The following is a 23,256-nucleotide window of genomic DNA, read 5'->3' on the forward strand; positions in this document are numbered from 1 at the left end:
GATCGTTAAGTATGAAAAAATTCAAAAAAAGAAAAAAAAGTGAAAAACTCATGTCGACCTAGCACATGTCGACCTAGAAACCCTGTCGACCTTCCATCCATGTCGACCTAGTGACTGTCGATCTATAGTGGTCGACCTAAACATTGTCGACCTAGATACTGTCGATTTTCAGACCGGATCCCGCACCAGCTAGGTGGTCTGGAAAATGTGAACTGTTGGTAGATCTCGAGGACTGGTTTGGCCATCCCTGCTCTACGGACTACGAGAAAAGGATTTACCGGTAGGTAATTAAAATCCTATTTTCTCTATTACGTCCTAAAGGATGCTGGGGTCCACATTAGTACCATGGGGATGTACCAAAGCTCCCAGAATGGGAGGGAGAGCGCAGAGGCTCCTGCAGAACTGATTGACCAAACTTCAGGTCCTCAGAGGCCAAAGTATCGAACCTGTAGAACTTAGCAAACGTGTTCAACCCAGACCAAGTAGCTGCACGGCAAAGCTGTAAAGCCGAGACACCCCGGGCAGCCGCCCAGGAAGAACCCACCTTACGAGTAGTGTGGGCCTTTACAGATTTTGGACACGGCAATCCTGCCATAGAATACGCATGCTGGATAGTGAACCTGATCCAGCGAGAGATCGTCTGATTAGAAGCAGGACACCCAAGTTTCTTAGGATCATACAGGACAAACAGAGAGTCCGATTTTCTGTGACAAGCACTCCTCTTCACATAGATTTTCAGAGCCCTTACAACATCCAAGGACTTTGATGCAATTGAGGAGTCAGTAGCAACTGGCAACACAAAAGGTTGATTGATATGAAAAGTTGACACAACTTTAGGAAGAAACTGCTGACTTGTCCGGAGCTCAGCTCTATCTTCATGGAAGATCAAGTAGGGGCTCTTACAAGACAAGGCCCCCAACTCCGACACACGTCAAGCAGAAGCTAAGGCCAACAACGTGACAGCCCTCCACGTGAGAAACTTGACCTCAACCTCCGGCAGAGGCTCGAACCAATCCGATTGGAGGAACGGTAACACCACGTTAAGATCCCAGGGTGCCGTAGGCGGCACAAAGGGAGGTTGGATGTGCAGAACCCCTTTCAAGAAAGTCAGAACCTCAGGGAGGGAAGCCAGTTGTTTCTGGAAGAAAATGGATAGGGCTGAAATCTGGACCTTTACGGATCCCAACCTCAGGCCCATATTCATACCTGCTTGCAGGAAGAGGAGAAACCGTCCCAGTTGAAACTCCACCGTAGGAAACTTCTTGGACTCGCACCAAGAGACATACTTTTTCCAAACGCGATGGTAATGTTTAGACGATCCTCCTTTCCTAGCCTGTATCAGGTTAGGAATAACCTTGTTCGGAATGCTCTTCTGAGCTAATATCTGGCGTTCAACCTCCATGCCGTCAAACGTAGCCGCGGTAAGTCTTGATAAGTGAACGGCCCCTGTTGCAGTAGGTCCTCCCTGTCACAATCTTGACTGTAATTCTCATATTTGGTGACTTACCCCTGCTTTCTGTCCTGGATCCTGTGTCTTTTCACTCACGGAGTTAAACAGCTTGTCAGCACTGAGTTTCCTGAGTTCTCTGCCTGAGAGGTAATCAGCTCCACCTGTGGTGATCTCCTGTGTGAGGCTGAATTCAGTAATCTAAAAGCAAGCATCCTGTGTTTTGCAGAAGTCCAGGCTTCAGTGTTCTCTTGGCCTGCTAGGCCTCATTCTACATCACAGCCTTGGCTAGAGTAGTCACATGACAGTGACATCACCTAATCCTGCCCACCAATCATCAAGGACCAGGAAGTATAAATCAGGAGGCTGAGTTGGAATCTGGGCCAGTTCCTCGTGTCACATACAGCCTTGTGAGAGTCTTTATGCTGAGCTCCCTTAAGGTAACCATTGTACCTAAGTTCCTGTGGAAACTCTGTTCCCTTGATCCTGTATGGTTACTTGTGTGTTGCCATTTGATTTCACCATTTCCCTGAGTCTCAATGTAAAGGCACAGCTGCAATGTTTCGTCTTAAAGGCACAGTACTGAATTCCATGTTCTCCACTGAAAACCACAGCTGTCGTGTTTCAGTTTTACTACTGTTGTAGTTGGGATCTCCAGAGCTCAGTACTTCCGTGCTTCCAACACCTCCGTGCCTCCGTGCTTCCAGCACCTCCGTGACTCAGCATCTCCGTGCCTCAGCACCTCAGTACCTCCGTGCCTCAGGACCTCCGTGCCTCCGTGCCTCAGTACCTCCGTGCTTCCAGCACCTCCGTGCCTCCGTGCTTCCAGCACCTCCGTGACTCAGCATCTCCGTGCCTCAGCACCTCCGTGCTTCCAGCACCTCCGTGCCTCCGTGCTTCCAGCATCTCCGTGACTCAGCATCTCCGTGCCTCAGCACCTCCGTGCCTCCGTGCCTCAGCACCTCCGTGCCTCAGTACCTCCGTGCTTCCAGCACCTCCGTGCCTCCGTGCCTCAGCACCCCAGTGTCTCTACGCACTCCAGTGTCTCTACGCACCCCAGTGTCTTCACGCACCTCAGTGTCTCTACGCACCTCAGTGCCTCTACGCACCTCAGTGCCTCTACGCACCTCAGTGCCTCTACGCACCTCAGTGTCTCCAAGTACCTCAGTGCCTCTACGCACCTCAGTGCCTCTACGCACCTCAGTGCCTCTACGCACCTCAGTGCCTCTACGCACCTCAGTGCCTCTACGTACCTCAGTGTCTCCAAGCACCTCAGTGTCTCCAAGCACCTCAGTGTCTCCAAGCACCTCAGTGTCTCCAAGCACCTCAGTGTCCCCAAGCACCCCGTGCCCTTTAGCACAGTTGTACCTGTTATTCTTCACTGATTCATCAGCGCCTTTCCAGTTCTGTCTTTCAGGAGACCTTCAGCGCCCACACGTGCTTCCTGTCTGCCGACCTCATCCTGCATGAGGAGAACCTGGATTCGGCCATCTCTGCCGCGGTTCCTCTTCCCAGTCACCGGAAGAGACCCAGAGTCCACAACACTTCCAAAACCAGGTCAGTGGTGGTATTCGTGTAGTCCTCCAGTCGCCCGCGCAGACTTCGCTAGCACCGGGTTCACAAAAACCTTAGTCATGACAGTAGGAACTGGCCCCATGGACCCGGCCGAAAGTGTTTGTCTGACGCAGGACCTCCTAAGCAATATTGCAGGACGCTTGGAAGGTCTGGAGTCGACTCAGCATCAATTGGCACAGTGTCTGCAGCGGAATTCTTTCTCCAGAGATTCTCTGACCTTCTGCTCTAAGACTCCTGACCAACTGCAGATATTCTACCAGATGTTATTACAGTTACAAGAACTTTTGCCTAGTATTCTCTCTGTAATGCCTGATCTCCTCAGGAATACTACCAACGTTGTTGATCCTGTTTTGTCCCAACCAGTTAATAGAGTCTCTTCCTCTGTGCAAGGAAAAGTTGTTCATCAGAGCTATCCACGGCCCAAGCTCTCTGAAGCTGAACGTCAGCGGCGTAGGGAGCTACACCTCTGTCTTTACTGTGGAAATTCCGGTCATTTTGTTAAAGACTGCATTCTTCGCAAGCCAGGGAATGGTGACAAATCGCAGTATCACAGTGCTCATGTCTACAAGTCATCCACAGTAGCCGATCCTGCTACTGCTGACGGGGGTATCAAGATGGCTACTCGGAAAGAGACTCAAATTTATGACTGGGGTCCGGTGATTAAAAGACCTTATCCCAAGTTGGGTGTCCAGAGAAGAATATTCAAGCCATTTAGAGTCACAGAGGAGTCAGAGTGTCCAGCCCCAGGGGGGGCGTCCGTGTCTTCAGCCCCAGGAGGGGCGTCTTCAGAGTGTCCAGCCCCAGGAGGGGCGTCTTCAGAGTGTCCAGCCCCAGGAGGGGCGTCTTCAGAGTGTCCAGCCCCAGGAGGGGCGTCTTCAGAGTGTCTAGCCCCAGGAGGGGCGTCTTCAGAGTGTCTAGCCCCAGGAGGGGCGTCTTCAAAGTGTCCAGCCCCAGGAGGGGCGTCTTCAAAGTGTCTAGCCCCAGGAGGGGCGTCTTCAGAGTGTCCAGCCCCAGGGGGGGCGTCCGTGTCTTCAGCCCCAGGGGGGGCGTCTTCAGAGTGTCCAGCCCCAAGAAGGGGTTCTTCAGAGTGTCCAGCCCCAAGAAGGGGTTCTTCAGAGCGTCCAGCCCCAGTGAGGGGTTCAGAGCGTCCAGCCCCAGTGAGGGGTTCAGAGCGTCCAGCCCCAGTGAGGGGTTCAGAGCGTCCAGCCCCAGGAGGGGGTTCTTCAGAGGGCACAGCCCCAGGAGGGGGTTCTTCAGAGGGTCCAGCCCCAGGAGGGGGTTCCGAGGGTACAGCCCCAGGAAGGGGATCCGAGGGTCCAGAGCCAGAGGGTCTACAGAGTGCTGCCCAGCCAGAGGGTCTACAGAGTGCTGCCCAGCCAGAGGGTCTACAGAGTGCTGCCCAGCCAGAGGGTCTACAGAGTGCTGCCCAGCCAGAGGGTCTACAGAGTGCTGCCCAGCCAGAGAGCCTTCAGAGCGCTGCCCAGCCAGAGAGCCTTCAGAGCGCTGCCCAGCCAGAGAGCCTTCAGAGCGCTGCCCAGCCAGAGAGCCTTCAGAGTGCTGCCCAGCCAGAGAGCCTTCAGAGCGCAGCCCAGCCCCGTGAAGTGGGGGCTCTTGCCTCAGCCCAGCCCCGTGAAGTGGGGGCTCTTGCCTCAGCCCAGCCCCGTGAAGTGGGGGCTCCTGCCATGGTTCAGCCCCGTGAAGAAAGGACTCAGTCCGTCCTGGTTCCAGCCGGTCCAGCAATACTCCAGGCCCAGCCTGGTCAGTCCGTCCCGGTTCCAGCCGGTCCAGCAATACTCCAGGCTCCGCCTGGTCAGTTTGTTCCGGTTCCAGCCGGTCCAGTGTTACTCCAGGATCAGCCTGGTCAGTCTCCTTTGGTTCCAGCCAATTCAAGCATCCCCGGATCCAATCCAGTCCTACTCGTCCAGTCAAAGATTTCTCCAGTTTCAGCCTCTAAGCTTTCGTCTGATGGTTTACCACCTATTTACTTCGATGGAGATTTACTGCAATATGCCGCTTTGGTTGAACAATTTCTGTCTCGGATGGAGTCTGATCCTTCAGGTGCAGTAACTCCTTCCAACGTTACTCGATATCTGTTCCTGGCATTCAGAGGAAGAGCTTTGGAGTGGGCCAACATGCTTTTTGAGAGTAATGATCCTGTGTTCCATGACTTACAGAATTTTAGTAATGCTGTGGTTAAAGAATTTGGTCCTAAACCTATGGAATCTGACTCGGTAAAGAAATCAGGCTCTAAAGGGAATGCAGAAGGAAGTTTGTGCTGTCCTCCCAGGGATAATCTAAGAATCTCCTTCAGTAAGAATCCGACCATTAAAATTGCTCATGTTGGAGTCTCTCCTAGCCCAGAGAATTTAAATCTCCAGTGCACCTCATTTTCATCTGCAAACTGTGTATCTATGGGAGATTCATATCTTCCATTAGACTTGGACTCAGACTCTGAATTTGATCCAGTCCATGATGCTACTCCTTTCTTGGGAGCCCCCATGTTTTCTAAGGAAGGTTTTTCTTTACAGGAGATCCCGCGGTCCTTGGTCAAAACCAAACGTTCCCATAAGAAGAAGAGGCATCAACGAAGGTCCTAAATTCTTCTGTATGAATTTCTCAAGTTCCCCTAAGATTAGATGGGTGTCCGGAGTCCACCCTCGAAGAGGGGGATACTGTCACAATCTTGACTGTAATTCTCATATTTGGTGACTTACCCCTGCTTTCTGTCCTGGATCCTGTGTCTTTTCACTCACGGAGTTAAACAGCTTGTCAGCACTGAGTTTCCTGAGTTCTCTGCCTGAGAGGTAATCAGCTCCACCTGTGGTGATCTCCTGTGTGAGGCTGAATTCAGTAATCTAAAAGCAAGCATCCTGTGTTTTGCAGAAGTCCAGGCTTCAGTGTTCTCTTGGCCTGCTAGGCCTCATTCTACATCACAGCCTTGGCTAGAGTAGTCACATGACAGTGACATCACCTAATCCTGCCCACCAATCATCAAGGACCAGGAAGTATAAATCAGGAGGCTGAGTTGGAATCTGGGCCAGTTCCTCGTGTCACATACAGCCTTGTGAGAGTCTTTATGCTGAGCTCCCTTAAGGTAACCATTGTACCTAAGTTCCTGTGGAAACTCTGTTCCCTTGTTCCTGTATGGTTACTTGTGTGTTGCCATTTGATTTCACCATTTCCCTGAGTCTCAATGTAAAGGCACAGCTGCAATGTTTCGTCTTAAAGGCACAGTACTGAATTCCATGTTCTCCACTGAAAACCACAGCTGTCGTGTTTCAGTTTTACTACTGTTGTAGTTGGGATCTCCAGAGCTCAGTACTTCCGTGCTTCCAACACCTCCGTGCCTCCGTGCTTCCAGCACCTCCGTGACTCAGCATCTCCGTGCCTCAGCACCTCAGTACCTCCGTGCCTCAGGACCTCCGTGCCTCAGGACCTCCGTGCTTCCAGCACCTCCGTGCCTCCGTGCTTCCAGCACCTCCGTGACTCAGCATCTCCGTGCCTCAGCACCTCCGTGCCTCAGTACCTCCGTGCTTCCAGCACCTCCGTGCCTCCGTGCTTCCAGCATCTCCGTGACTCAGCATCTCCGTGCCTCAGCACCTCCGTGCCTCAGCACCTCCGTGCCTCAGTACCTCCGTGCTTCCAGCACCTCCGTGCCTCCGTGCCTCAGCACCCCAGTGTCTCTACGCACTCCAGTGTCTCTACGCACCCCAGTGTCTTCACGCACCTCAGTGCCTCTACGCACCTCAGTGCCTCTACGCACCTCAGTGCCTCTACGCACCTCAGTGCCTCTACGCACCTCAGTGCCTCTACGCACCTCAGTGCCTCTACGCACCTCAGTGTCTCCACGCACCTCAGTGTCTCCAAGCACCTCAGTGTCTCCAAGCACCTCAGTGTCTCCAAGCACCTCAGTGTCTCCAAGCACCTCAGTGTCTCCAAGCACCTCAGTGTCTCCAAGCACCTCAGTGTCCCCAAGCACCTCAGTGTCCCCAAGCACCCCGTGCCCTTTAGCACAGTTGTACCTGTTATTCTTCACTGATTCATCAGCGCCTTTCCAGTTCTGTCTTTCAGGAGACCTTCAGCGCCCACACGTGCTTCCTGTCTGCCGACCTCATCCTGCATGAGGAGAACCTGGATTCGGCCATCTCTGCCGCGGTTCCTCTTCCCAGTCACCGGAAGAGACCCCGAGTCCACAACACTTCCAAAACCAGGTCAGTGGTGGTATTCGTGTAGTCCTCCAGTCGCCCGCGCAGACTTCGCTAGCACCGGGTTCACAAAAACCTTAGTCATGACACTCCCGAAGAGGAAGACGCCTCAGATCTTCTAGCAGAAGACCCAGAAGATCTGCGTACCAAACCCTTCTTGGCCAGTCCGGAGTAATGAGGATTGCCTGAACTCTTGTTCTCCTTATGAGTTTTAGAACTCTTGGAATGAGTGGAAGTGGAGGAAACACGTACACTGACTGGAACACCCACGGAGACACCAAGGAGTCCACTGCCACGGCTTGCGGGTCCCTTGACCTGGAACAATACCTCCAAAGCTTCTTGTTGAGACGGGAGGCCATCATTTCTATTTGAGGTACACCCCAAAGATCTATCTGTGAACACCTCCGTATAGAGGCCCCACTCTCCTGGATGGAGATCGTGTCTGCTGAGGAAGTCTGCTTCCCAGATGTCTACTCACGGAATGATGATTGCTGACAGCGCCAACGCGTGTTTTTCTGCCCAGAGGATGATTCTTGTTACCTCTGCTCTTCGTTCCGCCCTGTCGGTTTATGTAGGCCACCGTCATTACATTGTCCGACTGCACTTGAATGGCTCGATCTCGCAGAAGATGGGCCACTTGGAGAAGACCGTTGTAGACGGCCCTTAGTTCCAGAATGTTTATTGGAAGGCTGGATTCCAGGCTTGACCACCTTCCTTGGAAGGTTTTCCCCCCAGTGACTGTGCCCCAGCCGCGGAGACTTGCATCCGTGGTTAGAAGGATCCAGTCCTGAATCCCGAACCTGCAGCCCTCCAGAAGGTGAGGTATTTGCAGCCACCAGAGAAGTGAAATCCTGGCTTTCGGCGACGGACGTATTCTCTGGTGCATGTGTAGATGAGATCCCGAGCACTTGTCCAGGAGATCCAGTTGGAAGGGCCGAGCATGAAACCTTCCGTACTATAGAGCCACGTAAGAGGCAACCATCTTCTTCAGAAAGCGAACGCACTGGTGAACCGATACCCGGGCTGGCTTCAGGACGTCCCGGACCATTGTTTGAATCACCAACGCTTTCTCCTCTGGCAGAAACACCCTCTGCTCTTCTGTGTCGAGGATGATTCCCAGAAAAGACAGTCTCCTTGTCGGCTCCAAATGTGATTTTGGAAGGTTCAGGATCCAACTGTGTTCCCTGAGCACGAGTCGTGAGAACAATGGACTGCAACAGCGTCTCCCTGGACGATGCCTTTATCAGCAGATCGTCCAGATATGGGATTATGTTCCCCCCCTATCTGCGGAGAACCATCATCTCTGCCATCACCTTGGTGAACACCCTTGGTGCCGTGGAGAGGCCGAATGGCAGCGCCTGGAACTGATAGTGACTGTCTAACAGTGCAAATCTGAGATAAGCCTGGTGCGGCAGCCAAATCGGAATGTTGAGGTACGCATCCTTGATATCCAGGGATACCAGAAACTCTCCCTCCTCCAGACCTGAGATCGCTGCCCTTAGTGACTCCATTTTGAATATGAACACCTTCAGATAAGGGTTCAGCGATTTCAAGTTCAAAACTGGTCTGATCAATCCATCCGGTTTCGGTACCATAAAAAGGTTTGAATAATAACCCTTGTTTTGCATATGAGGTGGAACTGGAACAATGACCTGTGACTTTTCCAATTTTAGAATATCTTCCTGTAGGATAGCCCTGCCTGTCAGCAAGGCCGGCAAGCATGATTTGAAGAATCGGTGAGGCGGGAGTTCTTGAAACTCCAGTCTGTACCCCTGTGACACAATATCCTGTACCCAGTGATCCAGGCCGGACAACACCCAGACCTACCTGAAACGCCCGAGTCTCGCATACTCCAGCTCTTCCTCCAGGCTGTGCGGTCCACCGTCATGCTGAGGATTTTGATGAACCTGAAGCAGGTTTCTGGTCCTGGGAGCCTGTGGGAGAAGGCTTTTGGATTTCGTATGACCACCTCTAAAGAAGGTGGTAGCAGGCTTGAACTTTTTGGCCTTAGCGTTCCGAAAGGACTGCAAAGCAGCTGAAGAATATGGTTTCTGTGTAGGAGGTGTAGGAGAGGGAAGGAAAGGTGACTTTGCCACGGTTGCCGTGGAAATCCACACATACAATGCTTCCCCAAATAGAGCTCGACCCGTGTAGGGTAGGTTCTCCACACTTCTCCTGGACTCCGCGTCTGCAGACCATTGGCTAGTCCCCTGTGAGCTGATACCGACATGGAAGATATCCACTCACAGATGCGTCAACTATGGGTGGGTTTTCCCATTTTTTTCCTATCGTCCTCAGGGAAGGGAAAAGCAACCAGAACCCTTTTTGGGATCTGGAATATTTTCTCCGGGTTTTCCCCAGGATTTTTCAAATATAGCGTTTAATTCTTTAGACGCAGGGAAGGTTAGCGAGGCTTTCTTATTGTCTGTGAAGGAAGCCTCCTCAACCTGCTCAGGTGGCGTCAGTAATGTTTAACACATCTCTAATGGCCTCAATCATGAGCTGCACCCCCTTAGCAAGGGATGCCGCGCCCCTCAGTACATCACCATCACCGTCTGCAGTATCAGAGTCTGTATCCGTGTCATCTTGCATGATTTGGGCAAGTGCACGTGTCTGTGGGAACATGCTAGAGGGTCTTGCCGGAATAGGAACAGAACCTGACCAAACTGCCATAGACTTCTTCAACACCTGAGTTTCAGTCTCAGTATTAGCTACCCTAGTAGAGATCTGAGAGATCATTCCTTTGATAGAGGTTAACCACTCAGGCTCAATCATAGGGATCTGAGACAAAGCATTACAATCCTGTGTACATAGAATGGGATCCTCCTGAGAGGAAACATCTTCTACAGCACATGACACAGAGGGGCTGATTCAGTAAGGATAGCGGATGCTGCTAATCCTCAGAATTTGCCATCCTTTTGCAAGCATGCTGACCGGCGCCTCCCCCCTGCTACAAGCAGAAATTGCGTTCGCCTCACAATTTCTGCTTGTTAGCAGAAACTAAGGTTGACTCCTGCCGGCGCAGTTTAGCAGCGGCCGCAGGAGTCCCAGCGCCATTATCTCTGTCGCGACTGCTGCGTGTGACGTCCCGCAGCCGCCGCGACTGTGCCCCCCACACGCCCCACAACCCACCATTCGGGTTGCCCCACCCCTGCAACGCTTTGTTTCCTCCCCGCATTTTCTGTGCCAGCCCCCCACAGAAAATGCGGACGCATGCACAGTAGGGCCTGCTGCGCATGTGCCCGCGCCACCCCCGCAAAAATTCTGTACGAATCGTGACTTGCGATCCTTACTGAATTTGCCCCAGAGTCCCTAGACATGGGTATGGGAGATATTAAACACCCACGTACACACAGGGAAATGTCAGACACAGTTTCCCCCCAAGTATGCCACAGAGAGACACAGAGATTGGAGCCAACCCACACACACACAACGCTTCCTGAGGTAGAACTCATAAAAGTACCTGGCGCTATCTGTGTGACTTAATAGATTACACAGTATTTACACAGCCCCCACCCCCCCACCCCACCCCACCCCACCCCTTCTACAACCCCCTGGTACCACACAGGATAGCTGGAGTTGCGTGGAGGGACAGCAGGCAGGAAAATGGCGCTGAACGCTGCTGGGTCTGCCCTGAGGAGAAGCTCCGCCCCCCGAACATGGTGCTGCTTCCCACTTCTTCATTATATTATACTGTCCTGAGGATGTCTGCTGACAGTGATCCGGGGACCCTGACAGGCTTGCTGGCCAGTGTAGAGTATAGGCGCTGGCTCAGGTCGCCTCTCACAGCGCCGCACCATGTACCGCTGAGCCTCTGGAGCGCAGTTAGTACTGCGTTCCCTACCCTGTTGCCGCCATCTTCACATCGGCTCCCCGCTTGCCAGGGGGGGGGCGGTGACTCACTCGCCACCGGAATCTTCTGGCTCTTTTAGGGGGTGGCGGCATGCTGCGGGATTGAGCGGCCGCCTCGGGCGGCTAACGATCATCACCCTCAGGAGCTCAGTGTCCTGTCAGCGGAGATAGTGGCCATTAACCTCTCTGTTACCAGCAGCCTCCCTGTGCCCAACTCTAAGAAAATAATAAAACTAGAAAAACTCCTATGGAGCTCCCCTAGCTGCGACCGGCTCCTCCGGGAACATTTTCTAAACTGAGTCTGGTAGGAGGGGCATAGAGGGAGGAGCCAGCCCACACTATTAAACTCTTAAAGTGCCAATGGCTCCTGGTGGACCAGTCTATACCCCATGGTACTAATGTGGACCCCAGCATCCTCTAGGACCTAAGAGAAAATGGTGATTATAAGTAACCAGCTGGCAGCCGGGGGCAGGAGACACATTATAACGGTGATTATAAGCTGGAAGCCGGGGGCAGGAGACACATTATAACGGTGATTATAAGCAGGCAGCTGGGGGCAGGAGACACATTATAACGGTGACTATAAGCAGGCAGCCGGGGGCAGGAGACACATTATAACGGTGATTATAAGCAGGCAGCCGGGGGCAGGAGACACATTATAACGGTGACTATAAGCAGGCAGCCGGGGGCAGGAGACACATTATAACGGTGATTATAAGCTGGCAGCCGGGGGCAGGAGACACATTATAACGGTTATTATAAGCAGGCAGCCGGGGGCAGGAGACACATTATAACGGTGATTATAAACAGGCAGCCAGGGGCAGGAGACACATTATAACTGTGATTATAAGCTGGCAGCCGGGGGCTGGAGACATTATAACAGTGATTATAAAAGCAGGCAGCCGGGGGCAGGAGACACATTAGAACGGTGATTATAAGCAGGCAGCCGGGGGCAGGAGACACATTATAACGGTGATTATAAGCAGGCAGCCGTGGGCAGGAGACACATTATAACGGTGATTATAAGCTGGCAGCCGGGGGCAGGAGACACATTAGAATGGTGATTATAAGCAGGCAGCCGGGGGCAGGAGACACATTATAACGGTGATTATAAGCAGGCAGCCGGGGGCAGGAGACACATTAGAACGGTGATTATAATTAGGCAGCCGGGGGCAGGAGACACATTATAACGGTGATTATAAGCAGGCAGCCGGGGACAGGAGACACATTATAACGGTGATTATAAGCTGGCAGCCGGGGCCAGGAGACACATTATAACAGTGATTATAAGCAGGCAGCCGGGGCAGGAGACACATTAGAACGGTGATTATAAGCAGGCAGCCGGGGGCAGGAGACACATTATAACGGTGATTATAAACAGGCAGCCGGGGGCAGGAGACACATTATAACGGTGATTATAAGCTGGCAGCCGGGGGCTGGAGACATTATAACAGTGATTATAAGCAGGCAGCCGGGGGCAGGAGACACATTATAACGGTGATTATAAGCAGGCAGCCGGGGGCAGGAGACACATTATAACGGTGATTATAAGTAGGCAGTCGGGGGCAGGAGACACATTATAACGGTGATTATCTAATTGTAAAGCGCAACGGAATATGCTGCGCTATATAAGAAACTGTTAATAAATAAATAAATAAGCAGGCAGCCGTGGGCAGGAGACACATTATAACGGTGATTATAAGCAGGCAGCCGGGGGCAGGAGACACATTATAACGGTGATTATAAGCAGGCAGCCGGGGGCAGGAGACACATTATAACGGTGATTATAAGCTGGCAGCCGGGGGCAGGAGACACATTATAACGGTGATTATAAGCTGGCAGCCGGGGGCAGGAGACACATTATAACGGTGATTATAAGCTGGCAGCCGGGGGCAGGAGACACATTATAACGGTGATTATAAGTAGGCACCCGGGGGCAGGAGACACATTATAACGGTGATTATAAGCTGGCAGCCGGAGGCAGGAGACACATTATAACGGTGAGGGCAGGAGACACATTATAACGGTGATTATAAGCTGGCAGCCAGGGGCAGGAGACACATTATAACGGTGATTATAAGCTGGCAGCCGGGGGCAGGAGACACATTATAACGGTGATTATAAGCTGGCAGCCGGGGGCAGGAGACACATTATAACGGTGATTATAAGCTGGCAGCCAGGGGCAGGAGACACATTATAACGGTGATTATAAGCTGGCAGCCAGGGGCAGGAGACACTTACTAGGCCACGTAATAGGCACAGTTGGACAGCAGCAACAAGACGTCGACATCTTTGTGAGTGGCATCAATGAGACTACAAAGGAAAGACACAGTGATTATAGAAACCCCCCACACCTGCATCTGACCTATAACGCACCCGTATACCACAGACATTAGTTTCTGTGAGTAACCCCCACACACACACACACACACACACACACTTTGTCTGCAACACCAGGGGAGGAGTCATAGGTAGGTGCCAGAACTTCCACTAGAGGGCACAGGAGAGCCGTCATCATCGGCGTGTACTAGGTTACATGGATGGAGCACAGTGGCAGCCTGACTGTCACATATCTCACACGTTCAGCCACCCGCGTCTGGGGAGGGGGCTGTGGCCTTTAATGTACAGTACGAGCAGCACGCGGGTGTGGCAGGACCCTTCCTTCCCGTTATGTCCATTGCTAATTATCGCCCTGTGGGTGCTCGATATCATCATCAGCACAGACTGTCGCAGGACAATGATCAGCATGGATTGTTGCAGAGCGATGATTATCAGCACAGACTGTTGCTTCTCCCACCCAGAAGTGTACAGGGGATCAGTTCTAAGAGGCTGGGCAGGTAACATATAATGCAGGGGGCGTACAGTATGTGGCATCCCCCTCCCCCCCTGTAACCAGCAGAAGCATATGAGGGCCTGGCCTCTCTACTAGGGCATCCCGCATGGGGTCCCCCTTATTATAGTGAGACTCCGCCCCCGCAGACACAGCACATAAAATGCACCAATGAGCATCATTCATAATACGCATGAGCCCTACAGACAAGCAGCCAATCACATCTGCTGATTCCAGCACTCCAGCCAATCAGAGAGAAGCCTGATTGGCCACCTGCCTGTCACTCACGTCGTTGCAAGTGGTACATCGTTTGTCAGGAATTATCAATGGAGTAGAAAAATAAGAATTTACTCACCGGTAATTCTATTTCTCGTAGTCCGTAGTGGATGCTGGGAACTCCGTAAGGACCATGGGGAATAGCGGGCTCCGCAGGAGACTGGGCACTCTAAAAGAAAGATTAGGTACTATCTGGTGTGCACTGGCTCCTCCCTCTATGCCCCTCCTCCAGACCTCAGTTAGGATACTGTGCCCGGAAGAGCTGACACAATAAGGAAAGGATTTGGAATCCCGGGTAAGACTCATACCAGCCACACCAATCACACCGTACAACTCGTGATACTATATCCAGTTAACAGTATGAATAACAACTGAGCCTCTCAACAGATGGCTCATAACAATAACCCTTTAGTTAAGCAATAACTATATACACGTATTGCAGACAATCCGCACTTGGGATGGGCGCCCAGCATCCACTACGGACTACGAGAAATAGAATTACCGGTGAGTAAATTCTTATTTTCTCTAACGTCCTAGTGGATGCTGGGAACTCCGTAAGGACCATGGGGATTATACCAAAGCTCCCAAACGGGCGGGAGAGTGCGGATGACTGCAGCACCGAATGAGCAAACTCAAGGTCCTCCTCAGCCAGGGTATCAAACTTGTAGAATTTTGCAAACGTGTTTGAACCCGACCAGGTAGCAGCTCGGCAAAGTTGTAAAGCCGAGACCCCTCGGGCAGCCGCCCAAGAAGAGCCCACCTTCCTCGTGGAGTGGGCTTTTTAGGATGCGGCAGTCCAGCCGCAGAATGTGCAAGTTGAATCGTGGAGCAGATCCAGCGAGCAATAGTCTGCTTAGAAGCAGGAGCACCCAACTTATTGGGTGCATGCAGGATAAACAGCGAGTCAGTCTTTCTGACTCCAGCGGTCCTGGAAACATATATTTTCAGGGCCCGGACTACGTCCAGCAACTTGGAAGCCTCCAAGTCCCTAGTACCACCTTAGGCAGGAATTGGGGACACGTCCTCAATTCTGCTCTGTCCATATGAAAGATCAGATAGGGGCTTTTACAGGACAAAGCCGCCAATTCTGACACCTGCCTAGCCGAAGCCAAGGCCAAAAGCATGACCACTTTCCACGTGAGATATTTTAATTCCACGGTCTGAATTGGCTCAAACCAATGTGATTTTAGGAAATCCAACACAACGTTGAGATCCCATGGTGCCACCGGGGGCATAAAAGGGGATGAATATGCAGCACTCCCTTAACAAACGTCTGAACTTCAGGCAGTGAAGCCAGTTCTTTTTGAAAGAAAATAGACAGGGCCGAAATCTGGACTTTAATGGATCCCAATTTTAGGCCCATAGTCACTCCTGACTGTAGGAAGTGCAGAAATCGACCCAGCTGAAATTCTTCTGTGGGGGCCTTCCTAGCCTCACCACAAGCAACATATTTTCGCCATATGCGGTGATAATGTTTTGCTGTCACATCTTTCCTAGCCTTTATTAGGAATGACCTCAACCGGAATGCCCTTTTCCATCAGGATCCGGCGTTCAACCGCCATGCCGTCAAACGCAGCCGCGGTAAGTCTTGGAACAGACTGCTGTAGCCGGTCCAGTCTGAGAGGTAGAGGCCAAGGGTTCTCTGAGATCATTTCTTGAAGTTCCGGGTACCAAGTCCTACTTGGCCAATCCGGAACAATGAGTATAGTTCATACTCCTCTTTTTCTTATTATCCTCAGCACCTTTGGTATGAGAGGAAGAGGAGGGAACCCATACACCGACTGGTACACCCACGGTGTCACTAGAGCGTCCACAGCTATCGCCTGAGGGTCCCTTGACCTGGCGCAATATCTGTTTAGCTTTTTGTTGAGGCGGGACGCCATCATGTCCACCTGTGGCCGTTCCCAACGGTTCACAATCAGCTGGAAGACTTCTGGATGAAGTCCCCACTCTCCCGGGTGGAGGTCGTGCCTGCTGAGGAAGTCTGCTACCCAGTTGTCCACTCCCGGAATGAACACTGCTGACAGTGCCATCACGTGATTCTCCGCCCATCGAAGAATCCTTGTGGCTTCTGCCATTGCCACCCTGCTTCTTGTGCCGCCCTGGCGGTTTACCTGGGCGACCGCTGTGATGTTGTCTGACTGAATCAGAACCGGTTGGTTTTGAAGCAGGGGTTCTGCTTGACTAAGGGCGTTGTAAATGGCCCTTAGTTCCAGAATATTTATGTGTAGGGAAGTTTCCTGACTTGACCATTGTCCTTGGAAGTTTCTTCCCTGGGTGACTGCCCCCCAACCTCGGAGGCTTGCATCCGTGGTCACCAGGATCCAGTCCTGTATGCCGAATCTGCGGCCTTCGAGTAGATGAGCACTCTGCAGCCACCACAGTAGAGACACCCTAGCCCTCGGGGACAGGGTGATTAACTGATGCATCTGGAGATGCGATCCGGACCACTTGTCCAACAGATCCCACTGGAAGATCCTTGCATGGAATCTGCCGAAGGGAATTGCTTCGTAAGAAGCTACCATCTTTTCCAGGACTCGCGTGCAGTGATGCACCGACACCTGTTTTGGTTTCAGGAGGTCCCTGACAAGAGATGATAATTCCTGGGCCTTCTCCTCCGGGAGAATATCTTCTTCTGTTCTGTGTCCAGAATCATGCCCAAGAACAGCAGACGCGTCGCAGGAATCAGCTGCGACTTTGGGATATTCAGAATCCAGCCGTGCTGATGCAGCACTTCCTGAGATAGTGCAATGCTGACTAGCAACTGCTCTTTGGACCTCGCCTTTATAAGGAGATCGTCCAAGTACGGAATAATCATGACTCCCTCCTTTTGGAGGAGCATCATCATTTCGGCCATTACCTTGGTAAATACCTGCGGTGCCGTGGACAGACCAAACGGCAACGTCTGGAATTGGTAATGACAGTCCTGTACCACAAACGTGAGGTACTTTGAACTTGAACTTTTTTATATAAATGTTCAAGGATTTTAAATTTAAAATGGGTCTCACCGAACCGTCTGGTTTCGGTAGCACAAACATTGTGGAATAGTAACCCCGTCCATGTTGAAGGAGGGGTACCTTGATTATCACCTGCTGAAGATACAGCTTGTGAGTTGCCGCCAGTACTACCTCCCTTTCTCTGAGGGCAGCAGGCAAGGCTGATTTGAGGTAACGGCGAGGGGGAGTCGCCTCGAACTCCAGCTTGTATCCCTGTGATACTACCTGCAGAACCAAGGGATCCACCTGTGAGCGAGCCCACTGGTCGCTGAATTTCCGGAGTCGCGCCCCCCACCGCACCTGGCTCCGCCTGTGGAGCCCCAGCGTCATGCGGTGGACTTAGAGGAAGCGGGGGAAGATTTTTGATCCTGGGAACTGGCTGCTGGTGCAGCCTCTTCCCTCTTCCCTTGCTTCTGGCAGAAAGGAAGCGCCTTTGACCCGCTTGCTTTTCTGAGGCCGAAAGGACTGTACCTGATAATACGGTGCTTTCTTAGGCTGTGAGGGAACCTGAGGTAAAAAATTTTACTTCCCAGCTGTTGCTGTGGATACGAGGTCCGAGAGACCATCCCCAAACAATTCCTCACCCTTATAAGGCAGAATCTCCCTGTGCCTTTTAGAATCAGCATCACCTGTCCACTGCCGGGTCCATAATACCCTCCTGGCAGAAATGGACATTGCATTAATTCTGGATGCCAGCCGGCAAATATCCCTCTGTGCATCCCTCATATATAAGACGACGTCTTTAATATGCTCTATGGTTAGCAAAATAGTATCCCTGTCGAGGGTAACAATATTATCTGACAGGGTATCAGACCACGCTGCAGCAGCACTACACCTCCATGCTGAGGCAATTGCGGGTCTCAGTATAGTACCTGAGTGTGTATATACCGACTTCAGGATTTCCTCCTGCTTTCTATCAGCAGGCTCTTTCAAGGTGGCCGTATCCTGAGACGGCAGTGCCACCTTTTTTGACAAACGTGTGAGCGCCTTATCCACCCTAGGGGATATCTCCCAACGTGACCTATCCTCTGGCGGGAAAGGGTACGCCATCAGTAACTTTTTAGAAATTACCAGTTTCTTATCGGGGGAAACCCACGCTTCTTCACACACTTGATTCAACTCATCTGATGGGGGAACAAAACACTGGCTGCTTTTTCTCCCCAAACATAATACCCTTTTTAGTGGTACCTGGGTTAATGTCAGAAATGTGTAACACATTTTTCATTGCCGCAATCATGCAACGGATGCCCCTAGTGGATTGTGTATATGTCTCAACCTTGTCGACACTGGAGTCAGACTCCGTGTCGACATCTGTGTCTGCCATCTGAGGTAGCGGGCGTCTTTGAGCCCCTGATGGCCTTTGAGACGCCTGGGCAGGCGCGGGCTGAGAAGCCGGCTGTCCCACGGCTGTTACGTCATCCAGCCTTTTATGTAAGGAGTTGACACTGTCGGTTAATACCTTCCACATATCCACCCACTCTGGTGTCGGCCCCGCAGGGGGTGACATCACATTTATCGGCACCTGCTCCGCCTCCACATAAGCCTCCTCATCAAACATGTCGACACAGTCGTACCGACACACCGCACACACACAGGGAATGCTCTGACTGAGGACAGGACCCCACAAAGTCCTTTGGGGAGACAGAGAGAAAGTATGCCAGCACACACCACAGCGCTATTTAATCAGGGATTTACACTAACAGAAAGTTTATCCCTATAGCTGCTTTTTATATACAGTTTGCGCCTAAATTTAGTGCCCCCCCTCTCTTTTTAACCCTTTGAGCCTGGAAACTGCAGGGGAGAGCCTGGGGAGCTGTCTTCCAGCTGCACTGTGAAGAGAAAATGGCGCCAGTGTGCTGAGGGAGATAGCCCCGCCCCTTTTTCGGCGGACTTCTCCCGCTCTTATAATAATAATGTGGCAGGGGTATTTTACACATATATAGCTTATTAGGCTATATTATGTGTGATTAGCCACTTTAAGGTACTCTAATTGCTGCCCAGGGCGCCCCCAGCGCCCTGCACCCATCAGTGACCGGAGTATGTGGTGTGCACAGGGAGCAATGGCGCACAGCTGTAGTGCTGTGCGCTACCTTAATGAAGACCAGAGTCTTCAGCCGCCGATTTCCGTGAAGATCTTCTTGCTTCTGGCTCTGCAAGGGGGACGGCGGCGCGGCTCCGGGACCGGACGACCGAGGCTGGGCCTGTGTTCGATCCCTCTGGAGCTAATGGAGTCCAGTAGCCTAGAAGCCCAAGCTAGCTGCAAGCATGTAGGTTTGCTTCTCTCCCCTTAGTCCCTCGTAGCAGTGAGTCTGTTGCCAGCAGATCTCACTGAAAATAAAAACCCTAACAAATATTTTCTTTACTAGAAGCTCAGGAGAGCCCCTAGTGTGCAACCAGCTCGAGCCGGGCACAGATTCTAACTGAGGTCTGGAGGAGGGGCATAGAGGGAGGAGCCAGTGCACACCAGATAGTACCTAATCTTTCTTTTAGAGTGCCCAGTCTCCTGCGGAGCCCGCTATTCCCCATGGTCCTTACGGAGTTCCCAGCATCCACTAGGACGTCAGAGAAATAAAGGGGCATGGCTATCATAACAAAGATGACTCTCTCGTCGTCACTCCAGTGATACAAGCTCCCTGTCTAATGTGCATCTCCCATAGCAACCAGCACCTTCATGATCCCTAAGATGCACCCCAGGTCTGTAATCCCATGTCTGAGGGCTCCCTCCATCCCTATATAAAGCTGGCTAGCCCAGGTGTTCTGATTGGTCTCTCTGACTGTGGCTTCGCCCTGAGACCTGCCAGAAGGAACAAGAGCGCACTCTCTTCCGCACACGTGGTAAGTCCCTTACTCTGCTGCAGAAGACAAACCCCAAGAATATATGCGGGCAGTAATGAGGACAAATGGGATATGAGCAGGTCATGATGTTAATATATAAAATATTTACGTAGCGCTGTGCATAGCACCCCCATAGGTGGTACAGACCTGGGGTCACAGTCTATAAGGGCCCATCCGCCATGGAACTTCTCGTTGTCTGGTAACAACATCTGCATGTAGTTCTGCAGGAGCTGGCTGATCAGTTCCTGGTGGTTCCTCTGGGTCTGCCGGTGTAAGGCTTCGTGCTCCTTCTCCTTAGTGAAGATGGAATAAAGGTCCTCAGTCACAGGGACCCCCTGCATCAGGTCTGCAAGAGAACAGGCAACATCATAGGCACCTACCTGGGGGGCTTCAAGATCCCTGCACTACATCACCGAGGTACAAAGACCACTACCGCGAGACTGCACGCAATACACAGACTGCCTGACCGCGGGGCAGATTGCCTCTGACCCCCTTACTGTGACCGCGGGGAAGATAGTTATGTGCAGATAGCCTCTGACCCCCTTACTGTGACCGCGGGGCAGATAGTTATGTGCAGATAGCCACTGACCCCCATACTGTGACCGTGGGGCAGATAGTTATGTGCAGATTGCCTCTGACCCCACTTACTGTGACCGTGGGGCAGATAGTTATATACAGATAGCCTCTGACCCCCATACTGTGACCGTGGGGCAGATAGTTATGTGTAGATAGCCTCTGACCCCCATACTGTGACCGTGGGGCAGATAGTTATGTGCAGATAGCCTCTGACCCCCATACTGTGACCGTGGGGCAGATAGCTATGTACAGATAGCCTCTGACCCCCTTACTGTGACAGTGGGGCAGAAAGTTATATGTAAATAGCCTTTGACCCCCTTACTGTGACCACGGGGCAGATAGTTATGTGTAGATAGCCTCTGACCCCACTTACTGTGACCACGGGGCAGATAGTTATGTGCAGATAGCCTCTGACCCCACTTACTGTGACCGTGGGGCAGATAGTTATGTGCAGATAGCCTCTGACCCCCTAACTGTATCCGTGGGGCAGATAGTTATATACAGATAGCCTCTGACCCCCTTACTGTGACCGTGGGGCAGATAGCTATGTGCAGATAGCCTCTGACCCCCTTACTGTGACCGTGGGGCAGATAGTTATGTGCAGATAGCCTCTGACCCCACTTACTGTGACCACGGGGAAGATAGTTATGTGCAGATAGCCTCTGACCCCCTTACTGTAACCGTGGGGCAGATAGTTATATACAGATAGCCTCTGACCCCCTTACTGTGATCGCGGTGCAGATAGATATGTGCAGATAGCCTCTGACCCCCTTACTGTAACCGTGGGGCAGATAGTTATATACAGATAGCCTCTGACCCCCTTACTGTGATCGCGGTGCAGATAGATATGTGCAGATAGCCTCTGACCCCCTTACTGTAACCGTGGGGCAGATAGTTATATACAGATAGCCTCTGACCCCCTTACTGTGATCGCGGGGCAGATAGATATGTGCAGATAGCCTCTGACCCCCTTACTGTAACCGTGGGGCAGATAGTTATATACAGATAGCCTCTGACCCCCTTACTGTGATCGCGGTGCAGATAGATATGTGCAGATAGCCTCTGACCCCCTTAGTGTGACCGTGGGGCAGATAGTTATGTGTAGATAGCCTCTGACCCCCTTAGTGTGACCGTGGGGCAGATAGATATGTGCAGATAGCCTCTGACCCCCTTAGTGTGACCGTGGGGCAGATAGTTATGTGTAGATAGCCTCTGACCCCCTTACTGTGACCGTGGGGCAGATAGTTATGTGCAGATAGCATCTGACCCCCCTTAAAGTGACCGTGGGGCAGATATTTATGTGCAGATAGCCTCTGACCCTCTTACTGTGACCGCGGGGCCGATAATTATGTGTAGATAGCATCTGACCCCCCTTAAAGTGACCGTGGGGCAGATAGATATGTGCAGATAGCCTCTGACCCCCTTACTGTAACCGTGGGGCAGATAGATATGTGCAGATAGCCTCTGACCCCCTTACTGTGACCGTGGGGCAGATATTTATGTGCAGATAGCCTCTGACCCCCTTACTGTAACCGTGGGGCAGATATTTATGTGCAGATAGCCTCTGACCCCCTTACTGTGACCGTGTGGCAGATCGTTATGTGTAGATAGCCTCTGACCCCCTTACTGTGACCGTGGGGCAGATAGTTATGTGTAGATAGCCTCTGACCCCCTTACTGTGACCGCGGGGCAGATAATTATGTGTAGATAGCATCTGACCCCCCTTAAAGTGACCGTGGGGCAGATATTTATGTGCAGAAAGCCTCTGACCCCCTTACTGTGACCGCGGGGCAGATAATTATGTGTAGATAGCATCTGACCCCCCTTAAAGTGACCGTGGGGCAGATAGTTATGTGTAGATAGCCTCTGACCCCCTTACTGTAACCGTGGGGCAGATAGATATGTGCAGATAGCCTCTGACCCCCTTACTGTGACCGTGGGGCAGATAGTTATGTGCAGATAGCCTCTGACCCCCTTACTGTGACCGCGGGGCAGATAGTTATGTGCAGATAGCCTCTGACCCCCTTACTGTGACCGCGGGGCAGATAGTTATGTGCAGATAGCCTCTGACCCCCTTACTGTGACCGTGGGGCAGATAGTTATATACACATAGCCTCTGACCCCCTTACTGTGACAGTGGGGCAGATAGTTATGTGCAGATAGCCTCTTACCCCCTTACTGTGACCGTGGGGCAGATTGTTATGTGCAGATAGCCTCTGACCCCCATACTGTGACCGTGGGGCAGATAGTTACCCCCTTACTGTGACCAGGATTCCAACTGGTGGAACATTGAATGCATCCCTTTAAAATGCATCTCCCTGAATTTCTATATTAAAAATAAGAATTTACTCACCGGTAATTCTATTTCTCGTAGTCCGTAGTGGATGCTGGGAACTCCGTAAGGACCATGGGGAATAGCGGGCTCCGAAGGAGGCTGGGCACTCTAGAAAGATCTTAGACTACCTGGTGTGCACTGGCTCCTCCCACTATGACCCTCCTCCAAGCCTCAGTTAGGACACCGTGCCCGGACGAGCGTACACAATAAGGAAGGATTTTGAATCCCGGGTAAGACTCATACCAGCCACACCATTCACACCGTATAACTCGTGATATGAAACCCAGTTAACAGTATGAAACAACTGAGCCTCTCAACAGACGGCTCAA

General features: G+C 51.8%; 1 protein-coding gene across 1 annotated transcript in view; it reads right to left on the minus strand.

Annotated features, from left to right (window-relative positions):
• Positions 1 to 23,256, minus strand: part of INPP5F (inositol polyphosphate-5-phosphatase F) — a 277,691-nt gene that overhangs the window by 18,618 nt on the left and 235,817 nt on the right. Inside the window, exons 15-16 of the mRNA XM_063962697.1 lie at positions 20,164 to 20,362; positions 13,321 to 13,392 (exon numbers count right to left, since the gene is read on the minus strand). Of these exons, the coding sequence (XP_063818767.1) occupies positions 13,321 to 13,392; positions 20,164 to 20,362 (271 nt within the window). The remainder of the gene's footprint in view (positions 1 to 13,320; positions 13,393 to 20,163; positions 20,363 to 23,256) is intronic.

Source organism: Pseudophryne corroboree, chromosome 3 (assembly GCF_028390025.1).
Source record: "Pseudophryne corroboree isolate aPseCor3 chromosome 3, aPseCor3.hap2, whole genome shotgun sequence".
Lineage (NCBI taxonomy): Eukaryota > Metazoa > Chordata > Amphibia > Anura > Myobatrachidae > Pseudophryne > Pseudophryne corroboree.